General features: G+C 40.9%; 2 protein-coding genes and 1 long non-coding RNA gene across 3 annotated transcripts in view; 1 reads left to right on the plus strand and 2 right to left on the minus strand.

Moving 5' to 3' along the window:
- On the plus strand, positions 1-2991 carry LOC309696563 (urotensin-2-like; the record flags this gene model as incomplete). Its single annotated transcript, XM_082517837.1, has 4 exons — positions 1-1672; positions 2029-2139; positions 2740-2783; positions 2878-2991. The coding sequence occupies exons 1-4, from the start codon at positions 1567-1569 to the stop codon at positions 2989-2991; spliced, it is 375 nt and encodes a 124-aa protein (XP_082373963.1). The 5' UTR covers positions 1-1566.
- On the minus strand, positions 1577-2914 carry LOC309696564. Its single transcript, XR_014273541.1, has 3 exons — positions 2720-2914; positions 1979-2118; positions 1577-1669 (listed from the first exon to the last, which is right to left on the minus strand). It is a non-coding gene; the product is annotated as an uncharacterized lncRNA (long non-coding RNA).
- Positions 2992-3450: 459 nt separating the features above from the next.
- Positions 3451-26329, minus strand: part of camta1a (calmodulin binding transcription activator 1a) — a 278847-nt gene continuing 255968 nt past the window's right edge. The window contains 13 exon segments of the mRNA XM_082517771.1: positions 3451-8628; positions 10360-10390; positions 10752-10826; positions 11162-11361; positions 11484-11504; positions 11615-11686; positions 12540-12783; positions 13298-13476; positions 14265-14743; positions 15128-15476; positions 15599-15677; positions 15784-15980; positions 16108-16313. Coding sequence (XP_082373897.1) covers positions 8596-8628; positions 10360-10390; positions 10752-10826; positions 11162-11361; positions 11484-11504; positions 11615-11686; positions 12540-12783; positions 13298-13476; positions 14265-14743; positions 15128-15476; positions 15599-15677; positions 15784-15980; positions 16108-16313 — 2165 coding nt within the window. The 3' untranslated portion in view covers positions 3451-8595.

The raw sequence follows: 26329 nt of genomic DNA on the forward strand, positions 1-26329 counted from the left end.
ATAAAAATGTGTAAACAGACACATTTTACTGATTTATGAAAATTTTATAGCTCATTTTGCAATTGATGGCCACAACATGTCTGAAAAAAGTTGGAAGAAGGCTAAAAAAAGGCTGAAAAGGTCAGTGGTATTAAAAAGAAGCAACTGGACAAACATTCTGAACTGGAAACAGGTCAGTAACATGAATAGACATAAAAAGAGCATCTTAAAGAGGGAGAGTATCTGGGAAGTAAAGATGGGCAGAAGTTCACCAATCTGCGAAAAACAAAAACTGCATCTAAAAATTGTGGAAAACTTTGAGAGTAATGTTCCTCAATGTAAAGTTGGAAAGATTTTGAATATCTCACCATCTACAGTACATAATATCATTCAAAGATTTCGTGAATATGGCGATCAGGCGACACTGCATTAAAAATGCTATTATAAAATGCAATTAAAAATGTTTTCCCAAAAACACCGATGCCTGGAGGAAATTCTTGATTAAATTGTCAAAAGGACTGCATAGAGTAGGAAAAACATCAAGTTTGGGGGAGCCATAGTCTATTATAGATGCTGAAATAACTTGGAATTGGCACACTGGCCTCGACTAATTCAGAATATAAATTTTAATTGCATTTCATGATATATAGCAACACCTAATGGAGTGTCTGGCATGCAAAGCATAAAATAAAATGTCACTGTTGCTTCATTGGCTCTCATTATCAGGGACTGAACGCTGATGTCATACATCTAATAAATATACAAATTACACAGAGAGGTGCAAAATATGACTTTGTAAATAACTCCCCCCTCCCATCACCCATCTCATACTCAATAGCCAAGCCTCTGTTAGGCTGAGCAGTGATGCTTGGTGTACTCATAAAGTTTCGTTTTACTGCATGACTAAGACGTGAAAGCACAGATATAAAAGCTTAAAACCGCCAGGCTTCTAAATAAAATGCATCAATCAGTCTGATTCAGTGGTCCATGGAAGCATTTTCTTGTTGTCTTAAAATGTCAGACGGCTTATAGACAACATGGCCCTCAACATTTTAACATGTCCACTCCACCTCTCTAAATAATTACAGATTTATTAGGGGTTTGCTGGGCTTTGTTTGCAGAGATACAGCCAGAGGATTCAAATGGTCCAAGAGTTTAATGAACTAGTAGTATAAAAATATTGGTCATTTGTCTGCCCTGTTTCTCCATCTGCTCCCTCGTGGGATTACACTGACGTGACATCTTAAACACCTGCCTCGATACCTTTTACAAAGTCAGTAAAAAAACATTCAATCAACCTTAAGAGCAGGTAAAATATGACTATGCCCTTGAAGAATGGGCCAACTCACATCTTTTTTTTATTGAGACTATAAGTCACCTGTTGATTTATCACAAGAGTGCGACTCTGGATGATGTTGTCGTCCGTAGCAGCAAGAAAAGGTCTGTGTCTGCTGTGCATCATGCAGGAAGTGGGTGGGAAGGGGTTAGGCTACAGCTTCAACTATATAACACCGTTAGGATCAGCAGAGCACGTAGATTTCTCCTTTTCACCCTCTGTGCAAATCAGAGCCACTTCCATCAGTACTGATGAAGTGTAACCATCTTCTCTCCTGGGCCTTTGTGCTTGTGGCCTCAAGCCCACTGCTGGCCCACCCCATTACAGAATCTGCTGAGATGCCGTATCCAGGACCTGGTGAGTGGAAAGTAATATCTTTATTATAGCTGTTATACAAAGTAATTCCCTGTGTCAGTCCCTTGATTAGCATTTTTAGTAATAAAACATAATTTGCAACGATTAATGGCAAGCTAGTCATGTCCTGGGGCCTTGAAGTAATTACTTTAGAGCTGCAGTGTTGAACAATGATTGCTCTGCCAAAGTTCACATGCCAAAGTTCTGCCATCAGAGAGGAGATTGAGTTTTTGTTCAATTATTTCGAATGCTTTATTGTGATTACCAGTGAGGATTAGATTACAAAATGTTCACAGCACGAATCCGTACCTCTCAATGGTGTTCCTACCAACTGTGTGGGCTTGTTTGGTTCCCCTCAGTATCAGCGGAGGACCGAGGAATCAGCAGTCTGGATGACCTGCCTCTCTCTGAGCAGGACGGTACAGGCCCTAGATATTCCACTCTAATATCTGATGAGATCAACAGAGATGGTAAGAAACGTGCATTGACCAAACGTGACTTTACATGACTTAATTTTGCAGAAAAGAGTGTGCTTTAGATGTGGATTCATACACAGTTACATAGTAATATGCTTACTAGAGCACTACTTACTTTTAAAGCTCATTTGCACATTTTGAGCTTCATATACTTCATATGCTGTGTTCTGCTAGAGTAGCTTTGCATTAGTTACAGTTTAAAAATCTTACACTTGGTACAGCCCCTTCATTTATCTACTGCCTGAAAACCCCCCAACTTTAACTCCTCTTCCTCATTTAGGCCCACTTTCTTCTGAGTCGCTGCCCCTTTCAAACAGAGACGAGTGCCTGAGATAACCAAATGAACATATCTATGTACTTTTATGAGATCCCCTTTTTTCACATCATGCAGATCTAAGAGCAGAAAAAATAGTCTGACAATGAGCACACAGGGCCTAAACTTACATAGCACATACAAACCATGGCTAACGTTAGCAACCATCATCATAAGAGTAGAAAAAATACAGTACATCTGTTTTAAATGAACTCTACTGACATTCCCAGAAACACAGCTAAGCTATCAGCATATGTTTACCATGTTTCCTTTTCTCTCAGGTGTCAGAACAACAGGTCTGCTTCCTAGGGGGCTCAAAAGAGAGGTAGGTTTTCAGTGAATGCTATTCCTAAAACATCAAAGTAATGTGAGCAACACCCTGTGACTAATTCACTAAATCGCTTTATCTTGTCTTTCAGGTCCTGTTGGAGAAACAAAGTCTCCTAAATCCTTTCAGCCATGCGCTGGGCATCCGGAAACAGTTCAGGAAGAGAGGAGGGAATTCAGAGTGTTTCTGGAAGTACTGTGTCTAAAACAGTGACTGAAAACAGGCACGAGGCAGGGCTTGCACTGAAAGAAAAAAAAAATCAAACATCTTACACTCACACTGGCACATGCAGCCAAAATAAATAAGAAATACCTCACATGCATAAAGCGCATGTGCAGTCGCACACCCTCACACGCGCATACAGACATACACAAAATGCCCCATCTGTGATTGAAACATATTGCTAAGAGGCTTTAAGATGATTTATTAGGGTTTAGTTAGAACTGTGAAATCCACATATAAAGTCATTGGTTGTCCAATGTATGGCTAAATTTCTTTTAGACGTGAAAGTCAAAGATTATATAGCACTGTTCGTTGAACAGAAATAAAAAAATATTGTAAATAAATCATGTATTTGTCTTTTCTTGGAAAAAGGTGAACCCACTATGCCTTCCGTAAATTAAGAAAAAGGAAACAAAAAGACTTTGCAAAGTTGGTTCTCGAGTTTTCTTCATTTTTTCCTTTTTTTATTATTTTACAGCAGAAAGAATATAAAGCATTCAGAAAACATCTTCCATATTTTAAGGGCAATTCAAAACGTTTTGCATGGCTTCAGCAGCTGAAATCTCTTTTTTTTTTTTTTTTAAACATATCCATCGAGTCAGTGACGCTTGTACATGCACAATTACAAAAATAAAACTTACAAACAAGAGAAGGGGAGAAAAAGGAGGAAAGCAAAACACATTAGGAGAACCAAGAGGACATGAAACTTTTAAAGATAGGGGTTGGGAGCGGAGAAAAATTGGGTCACATAACAGGGAAAGACAGAGAGAAAGACAGCTATAGAGGAGAGGAAAATAGATCTAACACTAGTTCACATGCAAAGTGTCGAGGACCCATGGCTTTCTATCAAAGCAGGGCCTTTTTTTTTTCTTCTCAGTTTGGAATTGATGAAAACGTGCAGTTCGGTAAAGGGTGCCATATAATTGCTGTCCATAAACTACTGAATGCTTGTCTTGCAATACTGGCATTTGCATAAGAGTAAGTCGACTACATGTGTCCAATCATTTTAAACTTTGCTAGGTCTATAAGGTCTCCACAAAATAGTTCTTTATTGCTCTGTGTCAACAAGTGGAATATACTGTAAATCTGTTTGTGTTCTGTTGTCCTGATGTGCCTACCTTTCTCTGGTTGGGGTGCTTCGGAAAAAGAAGAGGAGGAAAGGCAGATTCTCAGGTCAATTCACAGAACATCTCGAAATTAGTAATACTGTCAGCTAACCTGCCGTCCCATTCACAAATGGCAGTAAAAACAAGATTTAAGCTTTTCATACAGCTACACTCTTAATCATAAATACCCTCTACACTGTCACCTAAATGAATTATAAAGGCCTAAAGAAGTGGCCAAAGTTACACAATAATATGACAGCTTTCTACGAAAAAGCGTCAAATCATTTATCTTAAAGACATATACATAAACAACCATCATTTCAGGGCTCTAGTACTGTGTGTACTGAGGTTATTTTGAGGAAACTGTTCATACACTACAGCAAGCCGTGTTAAAGATTTCACTCTTGCACTGTTGAACCTGTTTGTCTGCTAGAAGGGGTTTTGAATTTCAGCTTCTCTTGCTGTGAATCACATGTCCTGCTCTGTTTCCTCCTCCCCGTTTTGGCACCCTGAGTAAAATACAGAAGGGAGGTGAACCAGTCCCTCAGTCTGGGTAAAAATAAATAAATAATAACAATGCTGCCTTCACCACTCAATGTACAAGTGAAATTGACACCTGACATGTCAGCATGTGTGCTGTGCGGTGTCTTGTGCGTGTGTTTGTGTGTACCGTGTGTCACTTAGTTGCTATATATACTGTCACAATGTCTCTACCCTTGTCCTTTTGTCTTATTTGAAGTTGGGAATCTACTGATTAAAAAGGATTTTAAAAAACAAAAACAAAACAAAAAGTTAGAGCTTGTCTAAAAACAATCCCGTCCTCATGCTTTGCCATGAAATCATCAGTAGCTACTGAGTATTGATCACTGGCTCAATTAGTAGGTTTGCCCTTCAGTCACATGCCCTCTGTCTTTCTGAGTTCTGTGACACCTCAAACCAATGTTCATTGCTTTACAGAACAGTAAGTCCTTTAACAAGTCTATCTGACTACCGATTCTAGGAAAATAAGCATGCTTTAGGTGCACTTCTGTCACCCAGTTAACTATTTTACCCATGCAAGCATAATAAATCCTTCTCCTTTTTGCCGCAACATTGCATTGGCTACGCATTCTAACCACAGACTAGAGGATGAATGCAAGGCAACAAACTCCAGTAGTGGCATTTCTAAATGTGGTTTTTAACAAGCTGTTCCAACAAAAAATGGAAAAGAAGACAAAAACAAAGAAAGAAAAAAGCTAGCATGTTGACAAGCTTGAGTGCTGTATTATAAGTGTTGTGTGCAGGCATATAATTGTGGCTTTGGTGAGTGGAATGGTATAACAGTGGCGATCGTGTGTATTTATGTGGAAGATAGAACACTGTCTGTGGGTGACCGCGTTCTCTCACATCAACCTCAGATACAATGCAAGTATTCTGAAACTGGATTACTGTTTTTAGGATATGAATATAGGCACTTCCTACATAAACACTCTGGAAATTACGTTTACATATCAGGTGACTGGAAAAACAACAGCAAAAAACAAACAATTAAAAAAAACAGTGACTCAAGTAAATAAATTGGAAAAATACACATTTGGCTTAATTATAATTTAACAAACATGACAACAGTTCACTAAACAAAACTCAAGTTTTCCAGTGGCACTTGGCTGAATAATCACGTATCAATACTTGGATACAGGATAGACTTTATGGTGGTAATATATAATAGGGATTAAACAGCAGCCAACAGGCACCTCTGAACCAGCAGCTTTACTGTTGTTATCTCTCAAATTGTTCCTCCATCCCAATTACATTTTCTCTGCTATACTGTCATTTTATAAATAACCCGATGCACAAAATGCATCTTATCTTTCATAATTACAAATGGCACTAGTGCACTGGTTTGCACTTTAGTTTCTGCAGTTGTTTGGACTCTGTAGTGAGGACAGTGACTACTTTCAGTGCCATCCTTCTGTTTAGAATCATTTTAGCACCTTTGACTGCTGGCACAGTTCATTTTGCAAACTTGTTTTCAGCTGCTTGGCAAAGAAATGTGGTCATGGACATAATGCTACATGTGGTTTTTAACTAAACGCGTTTTTCTGACATGGAATACAACATATACATTTAGACTGTGGCAGCCTTGATCCAGTGCTTTTAACCGAAACACCGTACAGAGAAACACCCGTCACTACTCGACTACGAGGAACAACTCTGAATTCTCCAAGTGTCGGTCGATGCAGCAAATTGTAAATTAAAGTTTGCATGTTTACTCCCATCTTTTTCAGGGACAGAGTAACAATGTGAATTGTTTTATATGTCCACCACGGGCAAGGCTGCCATTTACAATCTTAAAGATCAGATAATACCTCAGCAATGAGAAATCAGCACATTCCATTTGCAATGACAACAAAAAAAGTAACTCAACTTTGTTACGGTGTGTTCGGTGATTGATAAATGCTCTATTTATCTGTAGAAATGGTGCACGCGTGACAGACTTAAATGCTTTCAGCACGAATATGACTTTCTTTGCAAACTGTGTACCTTAACGTTTTTGCGATCCTCTGCCAGTTTTGATGTGATGATCTTCAGTGCTAGTGTGTATTTCACTGGATGATTATCTGTTCTGCAAAAATTAACTTAATTTTCTTCTTAAGCTATATAGCATTCACATACCTTGGCACCATTGGCAAAAGGTTCTTGGTAGCCCAAAAGAAAGAAATGAAAATAAAATAAACACAACCATACTTGTTTTAAGATAATTTTGAAGACTTCTCCTAACACTAAATACAGTATTTTTTATTTTTTCATATTGCAATAATATCATGCTTTAGCAAAATGTTCTTCTCAAGAACAATCAAAATAAAATAAAATACTCTAATAGTGAAATAGTTTTAATTTTACAGAGCATAGCCACTACTGCTTTTGTTGTTTTTTTCCCTTTTGACTCTGTTCATACTTTTCATGCACATAGCTCATTTTTATCCCAGGTATTTACACTATATACAAACAATACAACCATACTTCTTAGGCATTCAAACGAAACTATACAAATATTCTGTTTTTGTCTCTTACCTGTTTTTGACCCATTTTAATGAATAAAATAATATATTTCTAAAATACAATCCCCCTTGGGTACATGTTTTTTTTTAAATCCCTACGTACTTTCAGCCTTCTTTATATACAGAAATCGCTCAATTGTCAAAAATATGGATTTGTCAAACCCCTATTTTGGGACAAGCTTAGGGACCCCTCAAAGAATCTCTAAGACGTCAAGGCAATGTATGTGATCTTCCCCTCAAAAACCTTCACAGGCTCTGAAGTTCACTTCAAAAAAACAGTAATAACCTGCATGACCATAACCATTACAACACAAAATAAGCCAGGTTTTTTTCCACTTTGTAGGTTTCGAAGAAGCAATCAAACCAACAAGGCAAACCAAAATGAAATACAAAGAAATCAGACAATACAGGGATAGCTTCATCAATGAAATGTTGGAATTCATAGAGAAGAGTACAGATATGTGGACCAATAGAGTGGAAACAAAACCAAAACCAGAGGATAGGCTGAAAGACTAGACCAAAGCACACAAGCAAAGACTTTTCTTGCCAAGAAGTCATGCATTTTTTTTCTTGGTAGGATTTAACAACATATAGCCTGAAGATACAGATCACCAATACATTGGACATGATGGAAGAAATACATTGGACAGTGTGGAACAATTCAAGTAATAAAGTGACAATATATATATGATAAAGCATAGTTGTTTTTTTTTAAAGAAATCTTAAAACAAATATTTGATCCCCCATCTGCTTCAGTATGGTAAGCCCCCAACTACATTCATTTGTAGCTCCACCTGTGTGGGTAGACTGGTGGGGTAGAGCACAGTGGGACAGGAGGAATTGTTGGGCTAAGCTGAATATTAATCTACAGCAGTGGATAGAAGTGGGCGTGTGGGTTATTAATATATTTGGTAAAAAAAATCCCTTCTTCAAATGAATTGTTTGGTCACTTAAAAAATTATGAAATACAATTAGAGCTCAGAGTATTTCGGCATGGTCTCTCTGTCCTCTGAGATCTTCTGCAGCAGCCACAGTTTACACCTCTTGTCCCGCGTTTGCTTCCTTCACTGTCCAAATCCTCTTCATATTCAAAAAAAGACAAAGCAATCCATGAAAAAGTGCAAAAAAATGCCAAGAAGCTAATGTTCTGCACCCCCACCCCTACCCTTTTAGTTTATAATCCTGTAGAAGTTGCCACTCTCCAACCAAAATCAAGTCAGTGGAAAGAATAGATATGTGAAAAAAATGCTGTTGTATATGTAATCGCAGTTGAACCAGTAACACTGCAGTAGTAGTAATAATTGCAGTGCTTGCATTGGTGGTGTTTCTTTTTTTTTTTTTCTCTCAGTTTCTCTTGTAAAATGTCTCGGGTACAAACAAAAAAGAAAAGAGGAGTCAGGAGAGTGATGTCACATCGCAAGGGAGCTCTTCTGAGGGGTCTCATGTTCCCTGGCCCTTTTCAATTCTTTCACCCTGGAACACAGAAAAAAACAAAGTGTCCATGAATGCAACAGCCATGATTTGAGTTTACTAAGTCACATACACATAAAAATATCAAACCAGCCCAGTAGTAGGAAGTACAGCCCATCTGTGAAAGGAAATGCTGGTCAGAATGCTTTCACTTTGTAATGAACAAAAGGAACTGTTATAGCATAATTACAGAGTCATTACTAGTAAAAACAAAATATTTAGAAGTGGGATTAAATGTGACAAAATAAATACAGATACATAAACAGTATTATCACAATATTGTTAATAATAATTACAGTTTTTCTCAGCTAATCTACCAGTATGTGGTATTCTGACAGATAGAATTATTGCTCAGTATCATTATGCCTAAAATCCATGCATTATTACACTAGATTTTATGAACAATAGCAGATTAAACAAAGTTAAACTTTCCACAAAGGACTGATTCATTATCAGTCAAGTAGTGCCTGTTACAACAATTAGCTTTACCGTAAAGGCTAACTTTATGGTAAACAACCACCACTTTGTAATGGATTTAGACTAGCTCTGAGAAGACCAATACTACAACATGTATGTATTGAAGAGAAGCAGACTGTGATGCTGCATGATTAGATGCAGTGGTGGATCTTGTCATGCTGAGCTGGTATACTGCCTGGAGGTATGGATCCATTAAAGCTTTGTGTTGTTGTCCTGGTGTTAGAAATAAACTATTTTATATTATATGTGTGGGGGTTTTTTGTTTTCTGTAACGGCTTCAAACCTATATCACAGTACAGAGGACACACTTGCAATAACAGGTGGTAACATTAACAATCTAATCTGCTCTAAAAGCATGGTAACCTAGTTTTGAACAACATACAACTAATCCAAAAAAGAGTAAACACATGTAATCTTAATGTCTCAGAATCAGAGGTTAAGTTATGCATACAATGTTTGCACCATTTCCCCATTTAGGTGAATCTTTTAGTACACTATTGGCTTATTTATTGGTTTGTCTTGATGATTCAGTGGGCATAACACAGCTTCACACAGTTTTAGTAAACAGAAGTTAGAGAGGGGTTAAATCCCCTCGCGGTCTGTCGAGTGGCTAGAAACATTGCACACAGTCAGCCAGCCAGACAGACAGCTACTTGAGAAACACCAGGCCCATAGCATGCCTAAAGGTATAAAAGCAAGGCCCATAGTTGTCACCACTTGTCATGCAGCAGAATAAAAGATGGTTGAGAAAAAGCCTCCTGTTCTCTCAAACTGCATAACCACAAAAAGCTGAAAAGAAAAAAAACATAAACAAAAAGTAATTTCCAAGGAGAGAAAGACAGAGATAAAGAGAGTCAAAGTAGTATCTGTTAAGTGTTTCTGTGATTTTGTCATTCATAAGCAAGTTGTTAGTTTGATATGTTCTGCTCTAAATCTGAGCTTCTCAGTCCACCTGTGGCTCCAGTCGGCAGCCTTCATGCAAGCAGGCATCAAGCAATAGTGATGGATAATGAGGAAGGGTGGGTAAGGTGGTGGGAGAGAAAGAGCAAAAGAGAAAATGGGCGAGGAAAGGAGGGAGAGAATGCGAATGCTGAGACCTCAGGAGGAGATAATTGTATTATTAAAGAGTGAGACATAACAGGAAGTAAGAGAGAAAGAGGCATACGGAATAAACAGCGAGAAGGAGAGAAAGCGAGAGAGAGAGAGAGAGAGAGAGAGAAAGAGAGGCACGAACTGAGTTGCTGAGGCTGCACTCACCCGCTTGAACAGTCTATGGTCCATCAAGGGGCTTGGCATAAACAGCAAAACAATACCAGACAGCTATTAGCACACAGTAGGTACTGTGAAGGAGGGGGCGAGAACGGGTGGGGGCCAGGTATAGTGAGGGGAAGGGAGGTGGAGCTTAGGTGTTGGGGACATTTCTAACTACCCATTTATTTTCCACAAAAATAAAATCATTACACAGAGTTAAAAAAATAATCTAGAGATGGATGAAAACATGGCAGCAATTTCTACAATGACTAACTGATCATCTCAATGAGATATTAATCTTTTAGGCCAACCGCTGCAGTAAATCTGACAGTGAACTCTATCTAGCCTATGTATAAATGAGTATGTTATCGTGTGTTTGAGACAGTGACAGAGCCTACCTGTGGCGACAACGTCGTAGGAACCTCATAATCTTCCTGGCAGCCTGATCCTGCCTCTTTGTGAGCAGACTACTTCTATGAAACACCAGACAGACAACAGCGTCTCACTGTCCGGAAAAGCATCTTTTGCAGAGCCATAGTTTAACTTTTATCTTTCACTGAAACTCTAAAAGGTGCCCATTTAAAACACACTACAATTAATAAACTGAAAATGACTATGAGTCATCTCCAAAGTGCTTAGACTTCTCTCATTAAAAGGGTATTTTCACAAAGTCAAGTCCAATAAATCAAGAACATCATTTTGTATAATGTAGTTTAACAAAGCGGTCGCTTCATTAATATAATGTCTCAGCTTCAGAATGAATAGATTCGAGTGATTCAGTTAATTCAGTACGTGGATGAACGTCTACCTTAGTTTGTGCTGCACCAGAGCAGCAGCAGCCCCGCGGTGGTGTGGCTTCAGCCTGCCAAACTCCTTGTAGCTGCGGTAGTATTGCTGAATGAGCACGGCAGCCCTCTTGCTCTGCTGGAACTTCTTCTGTTCGTGGTAGCTGCGGAATTTACTCTGGATAAGGATGGCGGCCTGCGTCATCTTCTTATAAAGTGCATACTGCCGACATGAACAAAGCAATACGTTACTGCTGACGAACAGTGCTATGGCTTCACACTGTGGAAGAACACAACCAACAAGTGTGGCGATTACATCAGCTGATGGCAATGAGAACATTTTACCTTCAAGGCTATCCATGTTAGCTTGTAGATGGGAAAAGGGAAAGATAATGAATGAAGTACTGAGACGTAAACGCTGATGTAGATTTGGCTATGTTTTGAAAACTTCAGACATTACGCACTATGGTGCCTACCTGTTTGTACTTCTTGTAACAACGTTGTATAACAGCAGCAGCTACCTCTTGTTGCTCTCTGAGCGGCCGCCCCTGTTGGAGAGTAAAGTGGTATAGGTCAGAAGTTTAAACAGAGCCCATTTTTGCCACAGAGGATATTAGTGGCTCTGTGTCCCTGAGGTCTCCTGGTGACATGGTTCACTAGCATGTGAATGCCACCCTGGAATAAATCCACGCCTGGTGGACCAGACCCACGTGAAAATTGGGGAGGTTTTCGAGAAAGAGAGAGAGAGGGAGACAGAGAGACAAAGGTCCACCTCTGCATCAGCTGGCAGATGGGCACAACAGACGACTGTGAACGACAGTGAACAGTTTGTCATACGAAAACTTATTAAAAGTAGCTATGGGGAGGGTAAGGAGTTGAGGAATGGGATCGGGCAAGGGGAAAAGGACTGGTGTTTTGATAGCTAGTTTAAAACAGGCAGTAGCAGGCTCCATACGTCTAACTTAGAGAGAGAGACAGAGACAAAGAGGAAGTAGGAGAGCATTAGCGTAATTGTGTCTAAGTGCAGCAGGGACACAAGGGACAGTGCAGTCGTTCTTCTAAGCAAGGCCATGCTCTGCTCAAGCCACACCTTTCCCATGCTGAAACCACAGGGACATATTTGTATATTTTTCTGTATATGTTGTAATGCGTATATTAGCAGAAGAACAGAGAATGACACAAAGATAGATATTAACCATGATTAGAAACAGTACATCTCAAGAAAAAAAAAATACATGAAATCAACCACATCAAAAATCTTGCCCTTTACTACAACAAAGTACCATATGGAGTCAAACAAAAACAAAGTGAACTCTTCAACATCTGGCCTGAAACCAAAAACAGTTTCATCTATTTCACACCAGTCCACAGCTTATGGCACCAGAGCACCGGGGCCTGTACCTTGTACTTGCGGAAGGCAGTTTGGACTAGGCGGGCCGCCTCATATAGCTCTCTCTGCTCTGGATCCGACAGAGTCAGCTGGGCCAGGTCTCGCTCCACTTTGCTGTTGGAGGCATTGATGAACTCACTCCAGTCAGCTGGGGAAGGAAGTGTTGACCTTTCCAGGGGGCCCTCTCTCAACGGAGACCCTCCGGGGCTCAAACTGGGGTTAGATGATGGGGTCAGGGGTTCATTATACAGAGATCTGAGGAAGGATAATGACACATATCTTCTCTTCAATTCTATATATTCTACAGTTTACATTAAGTCTAAAAGAAAGGAAAATATTTACCATTTTTACACTGCGTTACAGCTTGCAGCTTTATAAAGCAATTTGACAACTAACAATATAACTCCTTGCAAACTCACAGCCAGTACACAAACATCTGACACTGCACCTTTCAAATCAGACAGTGCCTCTCTTTAGCTTGACATCCCATTCCTTTACACTTTCGGTTAATCCTTTATAGTATTATGTTTAAAGCTAGTACATTAAACTTAAACTTAAAGTTATTCTAAAAGCCATATATGTACAAATGTGTTCTCTTGAGCTGTCTATCTATTAAAGCACATTAAATCAGGTACCTTTAGACAAAGCACAGAAAAAAAGAGAAAATATTCAAACAGGTGGGAGGGCATACTAGATATGCAATATACTGGATACTGCATATCCAGTTGGCTATATTTATATCTATTCCTTGCACCACGGTGAATCTTACCGTAGATGTATGATGCTTGGCAGCTGTTCTACGTCTCCCAGGTAGTTGGCCAGCCAGTTCATGGTGTTGCTGACCCCTGATGTGTCTAAGGGCACAGAGTCTGCAGCGGTGAAGTTCTCCCTTTTGATTCTCTCTGGCGTTGCTTCAATTATGTGCTCAGCCAGAGTCATCATATTTACCTGTTTTATTAAGAAAAAAAAAAGAAAACCCGTGAGGAGTCAGTGTATTTTTTACTATATATACAGTTTGAGAGACTACCTATTATGTTTTACTATGGTGTAGTCATGCAAATTTAATTGTTTGGTGCTGCGACAATAATGCGGATTCGAGAGGGGAAACAGAAAGGAGAGAGGGATAAAAATGATGACAGTGATATTTCTGGAGGGTAAAAATAACACTTCATTTGTAAGAGGAGTAGTTAGACTGAATCCCTGGAACAATTCCTTGGCTATTGAAGTGGATCAATAAAGAGAGTTTATTATGCAGTGACGGGCATCGACAGAATGCCAGGCCTGGTGTATTCTGCCTGCTGAATGCAGGAGGCCAGAAAAAAAAACTTACAAAAAGAAAATGGTGGTTGTTAGTGGTAGGTTATAATGCTGCAAAGCTTTCTTTAATGATGATTGTGTAGCTGTATTGTATGTCACCCTATCAAAGTGGTGCCACACCCTGACACGTGGTTTTACGCAAGTTTGCAAATGTTCTTTTTACTTTTATTTGAAATTTTATTTTAAAATGTTTTCTGAATTCATAAGATCTGCTAGAACTGAAACTTTTCTGCCAAATGTTACTTACTAAATGTGATGTGCCTTGTATTTGATATTGTATCAGATGGTACATCATTTCTGCTGTAGAATCTTTAGCAGCACCATCAATTGGCTCATACCAATTGACTGGTAATACTTGCCATGCTCTACACAATCAGCTGACCACATTGAATGTTTTTTTTTAAAATTATTACTCTCACCTGCAGGTCATCCATCTGTGTGAGGCAGTCCTGGTTCTCTAGATCCTCCCGATATGATAGCAGCTCTGAATCAGCCATTTCACTTTCTGACATCACTAGCATCCCTAACTGTTCCCGCTGCCGTAACCGATTGGCCAGTTTCTCCTTCCCCAAGCTGCTGCCTCCACTGACACCCAGCGCCTTCCTTCCCAAGTTGCTGCTGCTGGAGAAACTCTCTCTGGAGGTCCATCTTGTTGTCCCTGTGCTGCCTCCAGTAGACAGTCCTTTGTCTGAGCTCAGGACTTCTGAGGACAGGCTCTTAGTGCTCGAGGATAGCTTGTGCAGCTGTTGCTGCTCCAGGCTCAAAGGAACAGACATGGCCTTGTCAGGCCGAGTTTGAAACAGTTCTGGGTTGGGTTTATGTTTTTTAGCTAGTGGGAGGTCTCTTTGGCCCTCGCTGCTGTAGTAGTTGGAGGGTTCTGACCTTGGTCTTCTCAAGTCTGCAAAAAAAAGAAAAGAAAAACACACAACACGTAACAATTAGCTGCAGAGCACACTAATAAACATTTTGTTTGTTATAAGCTGTTTTCACACATGCACTGCAGCTCGCTGGTAAAAAGTCAGTGTGATGCTAAGTGAAGAGTAAGTGGGCAACATATTTTCTGACTCCTGCACACTCTATCCAGGAATCACTACGAACTAAATCAAGCAAAGTATGTCCGACAGCGAGAACGTATCTCAAGCAGACTGTTTCCTGTTCTCAGCTATATTGAGACGGGGCAACTTTGGACAATGCTCTGATCTGATTAATGTGTGAAAATGGCAACAGAATATCAGAAAATAAAGCATCTCACAGTCAGTGACTTTTCTTCCATTCTGCTAACCTGGATTGAGGCTGGTAGTGCTGGGTGTGGTTGTTGTGGTAGCAGGACATCCTTTCTTGCCACTTGGTGCTACTACACTGGTGTTTGCCCAGCTGACCATCCAGCTGTCTGTGGTGGGGGCATCAGGGGCTGGGGAAAAAGACATGCGAGTTGTAGGTGGTAGAGGGGCTGGCGGTTGCTGCTCTTCCCTCTGTAACTGCTCCAGACACTCTGCCAATTTGGTATGGCCACGTGAGCGGGCGATTGACAGGGGTAAGCGGCCCAGAGAATCTGGGATAGCTAGGGCACGTCTGTCCCATTTGTACAGTACCACCGCTGCCTCCAGGTGACCCAGCGCACAGGCCCACATCTAGATAAAATACAGATGGACACAAAAAAGCAGAAAAAGCAAAAATGAGCTAATCTGTACCACAAGCCAGGGTTATCTTCATTTTTGTTTGCATTGTCTTATGTTAAATTCAGTTCCCTTACCAGAGGTGTGCACGAGAAGTGATCCACATTGAGAGGGTCCACTTCTAACTCCAAATCAATGCTATCAGCATGCTTTGTACTGGTTGGTAAAAAAGGAAACAATTAGCATCTCACTTCTGTTTTAATGTGCACATCAATTACAGAACAAAGTGCCATTGCCCAGTACTAGAGAATTATGTTCTTACCGCCACTTGATGAGTGTCTGGATGAGGGTGGCGTAGCCCTGGCCTGCAGCCAGATGAAGAAGTGTCATGCCTCTGAAGGTCTTGGAGTGGATTAAATGCTTGGACTTGGCCCAGCAAGCTCTGCTCATCATCTTCTCGCAGACCACCACAACACGGCTCTCAAAGGAGCTGCTGGCTTGCGTTTGGCCAGATACACACTCAAAGACACAAAACAGCAGATCGTTATTGGTTGCTGCATATACTGTTTGTACGGTTGCTGTCCATGGTGACAAGCACAGTGACTGTCATTCAGCACAACACAAGGGGTATGATGTGGCTCTTTACCTGTGACTGGTTATTGTTGCCTCCACTGCCAGCTCCTCCACCACCTCCTCCACCACCACCTCCTCCTCCCCCTCCCCCTCCTCCCCCGGTTCCTCCCCCAGCTCCACCACTCCCTGCACCGCTCGTTTGCTGGTGGCTGGCCATCTCTGCCATCCTCCTCTCCATCTGCTCCAAGCGCTCCAGGATAGACATTCTGAACTGGTTATCTGGGCAAAGAGAAAGACACAGAAAAACACATTGGCATACAATGAGGATCTGGTGTGAGAAAAAGAAAAAGATGTCTTGTGTTTGCTCGTACAAGCACAAACAACCCTGTATCCTGATAAGACAAACGATCGCACAGTATGCACCACAGCTGCACCAGTATGTTACTCTGAGGAGCACTAGAACTGTCGCAGTGACTTGGGGCTAATCATCGTCAGGCATACAATCAACCATTTAAAAACGAATGCACTAATGCCTACTTTTGAGGTGCTGTAAAGCTGAGGGAAAGGTAATTACTTTCAGCTATAATGCAAGACCTTAGGATCATTATTTATCACTCCGGAATGTAAGTGAAAACAAGTGCATCCATCATTCACTTCATCAAAACAATTGGCTTTACTAAAATAATCTGTAAAGCCTATCAATCACTCCTTAATGGCTTCCATCACTAAACTCCTGCTGCCATCTTTCTCACATCACTCAAACACCACTCCAGCAAACTAAAACAGGTTGAAAGATTGGCCAGAGAGCAGGGCCATTTTAAATTTGAACCACTCTTCCTCAGAGGGATTCAGACAAGGGGGGCGGGGGGGGCGGGGGGGGTGTACAGCTGGCATTCAACAGCTGATTAAGTATAGCCCATTATGGCCCTGAAGTCCCAGCCTTCCCCTCTACCATCAGCTTGTATGGCAGGAGAACTAAGAAAATGACAGTATAGAATCAATCACAACTTGCACCCATGCACAGAGTCCTTTAAAAGACAAATATCCCATAAATCTGAATGGACAGAGGTGCTTTAGACTTGAGAATGTTTACAGGCTTTTTTAGAGACTGTTTCTGATACAGGGTGGTTGTTATGGCGTGGTTGTCCTGTGCATATTTTCAGGCTTGCAACAAGATACTTTCTATGTCAGAAACACACTGTATAATTCAAGAGCTAAGACAGGAAAGGACAGAGCGAATGACTTATAAGGACTATTTAAACTGAAGCAAACCCAAAAGATAAAACAGAGCGTAATTGGAAAGTTAAGTTGACTGTAATATTGTCAGGTTGGTTTTGATCACTGCAAAAAATGCATCTCAGTAGTTATTAATAAAAAGCCAACCCACTGGAATTGGAACCTGGTGCCATATGTTACTTCAAGATTAAAAGACACACTCGTTGCTAAAACTCACTAACTCACATGCCAACTAACAGCAAGTGCTTGTACACACATACATGCACACGCGCACGCGCACACACACACACACACTAACATAGCATGTTGGGTACAGACAGTGGATTGGGATGTGCACAGAGAGCCCACTGCAGCAGGGAGTATAGAAGACTGCATTAGCATTCCCCATTTAGCCACTATGAGGCCGTTTCTGTGGCAACCTGCTGCCGACTGGTAACTAGGCGACAGGAACATGGCTGTGTGTATATGGTCTGCCTGTGTGCTATTGGCTTATTGATGAAGGGGAGGATAAGGACTCAGAACACCGGCAAAAAAAATGGGGAGAGAGGCGAACAATGAAAAAATTGTTTGCCTCTTTTTCTTGTGTACTTGGCCTACTCTCAGTGTTGATGCCGTAGGTAAGGACCTAATGACTCTAAGTGGGAAGCCTTCACAGCACGACCTGATGACATTTGCGTTTTACGGTATCTTGGCAGTCATGGCTCAAGGCTCCACTGAAAGCTAATGTCACAGTGGGACCTCCTATAAGCCACTGTAAAAGAGGTCAAGTAACTCCTATCGCTGAACAGAAACGAATGTCACTAGATGGTAAATGGCTGCTCGCAGTAACATTATACTGCACTGAGAATAATGAACTGAAAGGACAACAATAAGGTCTTCGTTTTTTCCTCTGTGTGCTGCAGACTACCTAAGTGAACAGTGACCAGAACAGTCATATCAAACAGGAGTTTTAACAGAGCTTATTTTTAGGGTCTATGCTTACCTATTCTCTATGTAAACTGGAGATCCATGTCAACCTATTCACATCGGGGCTTGTTGAGCCTAGTAAGGTTAATAGTTACAAGCCTGTTCAGGACTCTGGAGTGGCTGTGTCAGAAGGGGGAGTCAGAGGTTGAGATAAGTCACAGCACCATAACCTTCCTTGGTAAGGGGGCTGCTCTGCCTTTTGCTACTGTCTGACATGTTAGGAGAGACATGGATAGATGGAGAGGGAGGGGGTTAGTTAGCAGTGGGCTGACATGTCTTTGTTCAGACCCAGTGCTGCAGTGTGCTGCAGTGCAGATGATGTCATCTCCACCTGCTGCCTGCTGCTCCAAATGCGATGCACGTCCACTGCAGAGGGAGGATGGGGGTAGACACGAGTGGGAGGGGAGAAGGAGGAGACAGGGAAGGTGAGCAGCCAAACAGCAGTTTAACAACACGGTGACGTTGTTAACGGCCTCCCTCTCGCTGGTTTACTCCCTTGTGACGCTGTGTGGCAGCAGACGTGGTCACTCTCACATATTTAGGGCAGACTGTGACGTGCTATTTTATAATATAACTGGGTACAAAAACCAGGCAGAGAACCTTTTTAATTAGAGAACTTGAATGAATGGTGTTTAGTCTATTGAAGTGTAAACTTAAAGCTATAAAGACAAGAACTCCAGGTTAAGTTTCTGTGAGTGAATCAGATTTTCTCTCTTTTGACGTATTAGAAATTGGTACTGTAATCCCCTGCTGGAATTGGACCCTGGCTAACCTCTCCTTTCCAAACTGGAGATAAAAATGACAAAACTACAGAGACCTCTTCACTTTTCTGAATACATTTTTATGCTCTGTTTCACACTTCTATGCATCTAAACTCATTTCTGGTGTTGGTTATCCTGTGCCATATTAAGTGTTATTCAATAAGAGTTATTTTAATGACTCTAGCTAACACAGTTAGAGTGAACCTTTTCTTTTTTCTCCCTTTACAGTCCGTTACATAACACAACAGAGTGCTTTTCGAAATTATAGTGAATTTGCTGCCAAGTGATGATCTGACTTGTCTCCTGTTAGAACTAAGAGGAAAACCTATCACCTTTGGGATGAATGCCTGAAGAGGATGGGAAAATCTAAAGACACTAAATGTCTTTAGATGTGATCGTTTCCTTACTTGTTAAGCAATGAGAATGGTGAACAGCAGGTCAACTTTGGGACCGGTACTCACTCAATACATTTCTAGACTTCAGACCTTGACTGTGGCTGTCTTGTTCCACAAGGACAGTTTCAAGTATCTTTTATTCATAAAAGGCACTGCAAGAGTAGTGTAGTATACTTTCTCCATGTTAAAATTGATCTTTGCAGAGTCTACAGTGTCCCTTTGTGTGTTATGAAAGTTGTGTGTCAATGTGGCTCTACTGTGACTTTGCATTAGCTTCTCTCAAAGGACACATCTTTGGAGACAAGCAAAGAGCAGCAGACCTGTAAAATCTGCACTGGGTTTGAATCCACACAACATCAAAGTCCTGCCTAATTCAATCTATTTCATCTTTGGGACATGGCAGAGCTCCTCAAGAGATAGTTTGATATACACGGGCATGTGGGAAGGAAGGACAGGGCTGCTTATGGAGGCACACTGGAGCACAACGAAAGTGAGAACAGGCTTGAGGGAGGAATAAAACAGCTGGGGGAGATTACAGTAAGGACAGGACAAGGGTGAAGGGAGATGAGAGGGCAGGGAAGGGTGACAAGTGAAAAGCAGCTTGTCAGAGATATCGAGGGTGAGGGCAAGACTATTAATAGAGCTTTAGTGTCTTGGAGGCACCGTAATGTTTGTGCTCACACTAAAACAACCTTTATTTCACCCTTGGAACCGAAAATACACAGTTCAAGAAAAATGTGCCTATTGAGATAATACTACAGGGTTTACAGGGTTATTCATTTAGTGAGCTTTGGACAAACTGCAGGAGGAGACCTTTAATTTTCACTTTTTAACTCAGGGTTCTGTTCATGCCGCTCAGTTTAAATGCTGGACCTCATTATCCCTCTGCAGCCAGTCAGATTCTCACATGTAACCCAGTGGAAAGACCAGAGGCTAGCCTCCCCCAAGGTCTCTGTGTGAACTGATTGACAGGAGCTAGTATTTGTGCCCATGCAAAGCAAGGGAGCCAGGCCATCTGGCAACAGCCCTCACAGCTGGAACACATGGGTATGCATTGATCAAAGACAGACTTTACTTTGACTTAGTGTATTGACCGGTTTCGGATTTGTTCTATATTTTTGCCTTGCTTTAAACTGCTGTTAGAAGAGTGATAGCATACAGTTTAAATGTGCAAAGCATAAGACTTAAAGCAACAGAAACAAGCTTGCTTTTAAGATTATGTTACTTTAGCACTAGGATTTGAGAATCCATCCATCTGCTATAATCCTCAGCCTGTAAAAGGCCATGGGGCAGAGTGAGAGACAGAGCATACCCTGGCCAATTCATGAATCAGTCACAAGGCTAATGTACAAAAACAACAAATGAGCTTTCAGAGTGATCTAACGTTTAAATGTTCTTAATATGTAAGTGTTTACTGCTATGAAAAGCTGAATCAACTGACTGAAACCTCTCAGATGGGTAAGATATACTTTTGAATTTCCTTTAAGTAAACAAATGTTCCTCTTGGATACATCAGTTGCAGAAAACTGTTGAATTTCTTCACAGACAAGCCGATAAGCTCTAATGTCACACTTTTAATTTCAAGACTAAATACCAAAGTGAAGGTAACCAGAAGTCTACATCACTGGCATACCTGTACATAAAAGTACATAAAACTCTACTTTTTTATGTACTTTAGTACATAAAAAACTACAAGTAGTAACAGCTGACAACAATGGCATTATTTTCAATTATTATCCCCTGGCAATTCTGTGTCTTAAAACAAAAACTAATTTTTCAGGTCACAGTGCTTCAACACAGCTCTCAGGATTCTGGCATTCATCCAGATATATAGACAGGTCAATACGAGTACAGTCTGGACAAAGAATAGATACTTTGTGCCACAATGGAGGTAAAATGCCAAGAGTGCACACCCCTTGAAATTTACTGTCACCTGCTATCCCACTAATAGAGTGATAGAGTATTGGTTTTATGTCTCGGAAAGCAGGATAGTTTGATTTTTTTTTTCAACATGTTCAGTTGATACACTAACAAGTACATTTCATTAGGTTCCTATTTGCATAAACAACTACATACTGTTTGACACATCCACTGCAGGCAGAAACGCAAATGAGAGATGAGTGGGGGAAATAATTTCAAAGATAAATCAATCTGCTATGAAACACCAAAGCCCAAGGGACAAGACTTCTCCAAAGCTTTCCATTAATAGTAAGACAACAGAGTTTGGCTGAATGCACTCAACAGAGACTCTCAGCCTGTTCTGCACTTTCCCTGAATCCTTATCCAACACTGTAGTTGAAGTCATAGTTAAGTCTTCTGTCAGCTGTTACAACTGTTGACAGACAGCAGAGTGAGCAGACTTAAATTCATGTGATCCTTAATGATTTATAAATAAAGCTGACAGAGAGCCAAACCAATCAATTTTAACGTGGAATTTAAAACACAACTAGATAAAAACACAAATAAATAATTAACAGATCACTGCTAATGTTTCATCCATTAATAACATAAAGCAGCCTACAGGAAAATACAATGTACAGATTCAAAATACAACTAGACTTTACTGAACACGATGGCAATCACAAGAAACTACACATGGAAAGCTTCACAGAGGTAGACCTCATTGCATAACTGTTATTCTGGATTGCATCAGACTAGATAGGCGTTACTGTTTTATCATCTCCCCACTATATCTCAGGCATAGACTAACTAAATTTAGTGTCAGTGCTTTAAGAAAAAGCATTCTAGCAATTATATTGTTATAGAAAAGTCAATAACAGTCAATGACAGTGAAAGTGTCTTAATTGAGGTCATTCCCAGTTATTTGTGCAACTTGAACTGAAGCACATGAACATCCGGGAATTATGTTCTCTGGTAAAATGACTGTTTCTAGTTAAACATTCTTATCTGTTTAAAATGGCTTGTCCTTGCTGATCTCTCACCTCCAGGTGTAAGCATTCCCACACCACTCCTGTTACTAGAACTGCTAATGCTATTCTTCTTTTCGTTAATACTACAGGTACACCTGCTGTACAAGGGCTGCAGTAAAATGTTTAGCATTAAAATTGCTGCAATTTTGCTGTTTACAGGGCAAAATATTAGGAATTAAACAACATTTGCTACTTTAATATCACTGTTTATATTTACTCATAGTTCCACACTTTATAATAATAAGACAGACTGATGATAAAAGGAACCAAACTCCTGACAAAGTAACTAATAATTAAATTACCACTCCTGCTACAGCCTCATAGCTTCAGCTTCCCCACTAACACTGGTATACTTAACACATGGATTAGTGCATTTATACTAAGATTCAGTCTGTCCTTACTGCTGCCAACCAGAAACCACCAAAAACTAGAGTGCCCTCAAAAATGCATTAGTTTCCCTACTTAAAAAAAGCAGTTATTCAGCATGATTTTCAGAACACATTTATTCAAGAAAATCAATGTTTGTGTTAAAGCAACAGTGAATATGAGTTTTCTAAAACTGTAAACAACATAACATTGTTTTGTTATGAAGAAAAAAATTGTAGTGGGAAATAAAATTTCTGGAATATATTAACACTATATGCATATGCATAAGGTCTTGTGTAAAACATGAAAAAGCACTTTGGTGACTCATCCTAAGACTTTGCAACTTTTTTCTTGTATCTGTCACTGCTTTTTAAAATTGGATAAAGTTTGGGCACTGCACACTGTGCTATGCATTGAAAACAGGAACTTCACAGAGGAGCAACAGGTCGATAAATGTACCCCATGCCTGGAATTCTCTCAGTTTAAATAGTCTGGAGAGCTCTAAGCTACAGCAAAGTTGGAAGACTAAATGAAGTCGCTGTCCACCTAAACTGTGGTGCTGAATGATAGACTAGGCTGCTGTAGTAAGGTATGTTCATGTGTCCATGGCGTTGATATTGTCTTTGAATGCAATTCAAATTGTGAAACATCAGAATAATGATTTTCACCAGCTACACACTGGCCCCGGTAACCTCAGCAGAACTCACACATGCAACAACCCCATTAATGCGCTAGACTAAAGCAACTACACCGTGTTTAACAGCCTAACTCACGAAACAGTGCTTGTACCAGTTTAAAACACAATGATCCCACAGTTCAGACATAACTGACTAAAACTGTCAGGAAAGAGTGCAAACTGAAAGCCCATGTATACTTAAAGCATCAGGGCTTGGAAAACAGTCGCTGCTACTACTTAACTTCCCTTGTTCCTCAAAATGTGAGCAAAAGCAAATGCTGTTACTGTCTCTGAAGGTGTCTGGAGTTGTCTAATACGTCCAAGCACAAGTCGTGAGTCAGGAGTTGGCTACTATTAGCGTCAACTCTCCAGTGCCCTGCAATGAGGCACAATTGCATGAAACACCTGGAAGCATGTGGCCAAAAGAGGCAGTTTCTGTAAAACTCTGTTACAGCACACACACCGATGACCACAGTGACATTCAATAACTCTGCATGCGGGGTGTTCAAAGAAACGTGGAACTTCTTCGGGCAAACACAAGAAACGTACAGAATATAAAAAAGCAGCCCAAACACATCACAACCACAGCACAGCACAGCACTACAGCCAAAGGTTGAGCTTAACACTTCTAACCTTCTATTTTATTTTCCATTGGTAAAGTCCACCTCAAAGCCAAAAAATACAGCCCCTTTGTCTTTTTAGGAAATGCAGGTATCATTCACTGGCATCCTGACCCAAAGAAGTCCAACCAAAGCTGCATTTCACTCAAACTGCAGTTTTGCCCCGACAGTCTGGCAGTCAGGCTACTGCATGGTGTAACACGGAGGAATAAAAAAAAATAATAAAAAAAATATTCATAAATCCTTGGTGTAGACTGAATCTCAATCTCAACAGTGCACTCGTCAACAATAGAACAAAGTGAGGGAAGAGAGCGACGTGGGGAGAGAGAGGGGGGAGAGAGAGAGAGACCACTCACTACTCTTCTTCCTCTAATAGCCCCCTCCTCCTCCTCTACACTTGTTTCACCTCAAACACATGCACACTTTCCTAGTGTTTCTAGTAGCCTTTGCTATCCCAGCCTGCAGTAAAATGACAAATACCACAGCGAGGAAACGTTGTACGCACGTGCCGCCGGTAAACAGACGCCCTAATTCCCGCTTGTCGCCTCTTGCGCGCGCCGCGATCCTGCGCATAAAATCTTGCTCCTCTTATTATTATTATTATTACTGTTATTATTATATTTCCCAATAATAATAATAATAATAATAATAATAATAATAATAATAATAATGAGATTTAAGCAGATATAGACGAGTCCGCGCAATACTCCAAATCCGGTCGGGTTTCGCCTTCTCCCAACCCTAACTGCCGTCTCAAACTACAGTTTACCATGTTTACCCAAACACGCCCACTTCTCCGTTCCTGCATTGTGTGTACACGATCTGCCGTTTGTCTTGCCGGTGTAGTCGGGCTCAGAGTCAGTACTGTCAATACGCTCCCTTAAACACTAACAGTCACTAGGTGCTGCTATGCGGGGCTGTAATTTTGTCTGTGCCTAGCGAACCTCTTCCGGCTCGGTTCGTGGGGTCTGAGCTCAGGGACTTTAGTGGGGCGACGACGAGAGTTCTGCATCTCCGACAGCTTTTCTGTCCTGCCCATGGCTCCGTACCTGCAGTGCTGCAGAGAAAAGCGCGCCCCTTCCCCCACTCTGCATTATGACAAATCAAGGCAGGCAGGCAGCTGTGCCATTAGCACATCATAGCACAGTTAGTCTTCCACGGGAGAACAAACTCAGAACGCTGTACAGCACACCGCTGCGTATTCAGACAAAATGCTGCACGTATGGCACGTATGCTAATGGCAGCAGCCTATAGCAGTTCTAGTTAATCAGGCGACTCACCCCCAAGCTGCACAATGAAAAATAAATCTTACCACATTAACGTTTGGAAAGTGGGTAATAAAGCGTGTCTAGTTATTACTGTTTCGCGTATATGCGCAGCGCTTCTTGTTTACTCTGTTGCGCTTCACGACACCGGACAAGTGATGAGCGCACATAATTAAACGCTGCCCTACTTCTGAAATAAGTTGCTAAAAGTGTGATGGATTTTTTTTAATGTGATTGTAGAGGAGAACGATGTTAGACAAATGTAAAACATTTCTTAAAAATCTTCACGTTAACCCTCGTGGATGTTAAAGTGCACTTTGCGTCAAAGTCGCTGTCCACACAGACCCCGCAGCTCTTTGTCACACAGGCTTTCGCCAAAAGCATCGACTCAGTCTTGAACACTAATTCATAGCACAACATTTTCTTGGAGTAACCAACAGCGAATGGCACAAACAATCCTTTCCTTTTCTGTCCCCGCTCCCTGCCACAGTGAGATACGCACAGAAACGGTCATATATGATTTGGACACATGGAACAACGACCACTAAGGTGTACTGTACATGCTGCATGACACAAATGCTTTGTTCTGCATGAGCTTAATCGCTCTACTAATTTCTAAAAGGAATGATCGATCATGCAAGGAAGCTAAAAAGATGACATCCAACCAAAAACTGAAAATTCCAGTGCACCCAGTGCTCATTTCTTTGTCCTCTTTAAAAATCGACTACAGACAACCACTAAATAAAGACAAGAAAGGGGTTAATTTAAGTAAGGTAATAGGGTGGGCTGTGTTTTCTCTGAGACAGTCAGCTCCTCCTTAACTGGTTATGTGAATGGGCCAGTGAGGCAGTAGGGTATGAATGGCGGAGGGATTCACTGGTTCTGCCATGTATGGGAGCTGCCAGCTCACTCCCACTCCCTCAAGGGCCGTCTGCATTGCAGCTGTCCTGTGAGCCTGTGCTTCACCATGCCCTACTTTATCCTGTCAATGCTCAACCACTGCAGCAATACGTCTCCCAGCAGACACATGCACAAACAAACATAAATGACTCACATACTCATTACAATCTGGTAAATACT

Source organism: Aulonocara stuartgranti (assembly GCF_965226115.1).
Source record: "Aulonocara stuartgranti genome assembly, chromosome: 20".
In the NCBI taxonomy this organism is placed as follows: Eukaryota; Metazoa; Chordata; class Actinopteri; order Cichliformes; family Cichlidae; genus Aulonocara; species Aulonocara stuartgranti.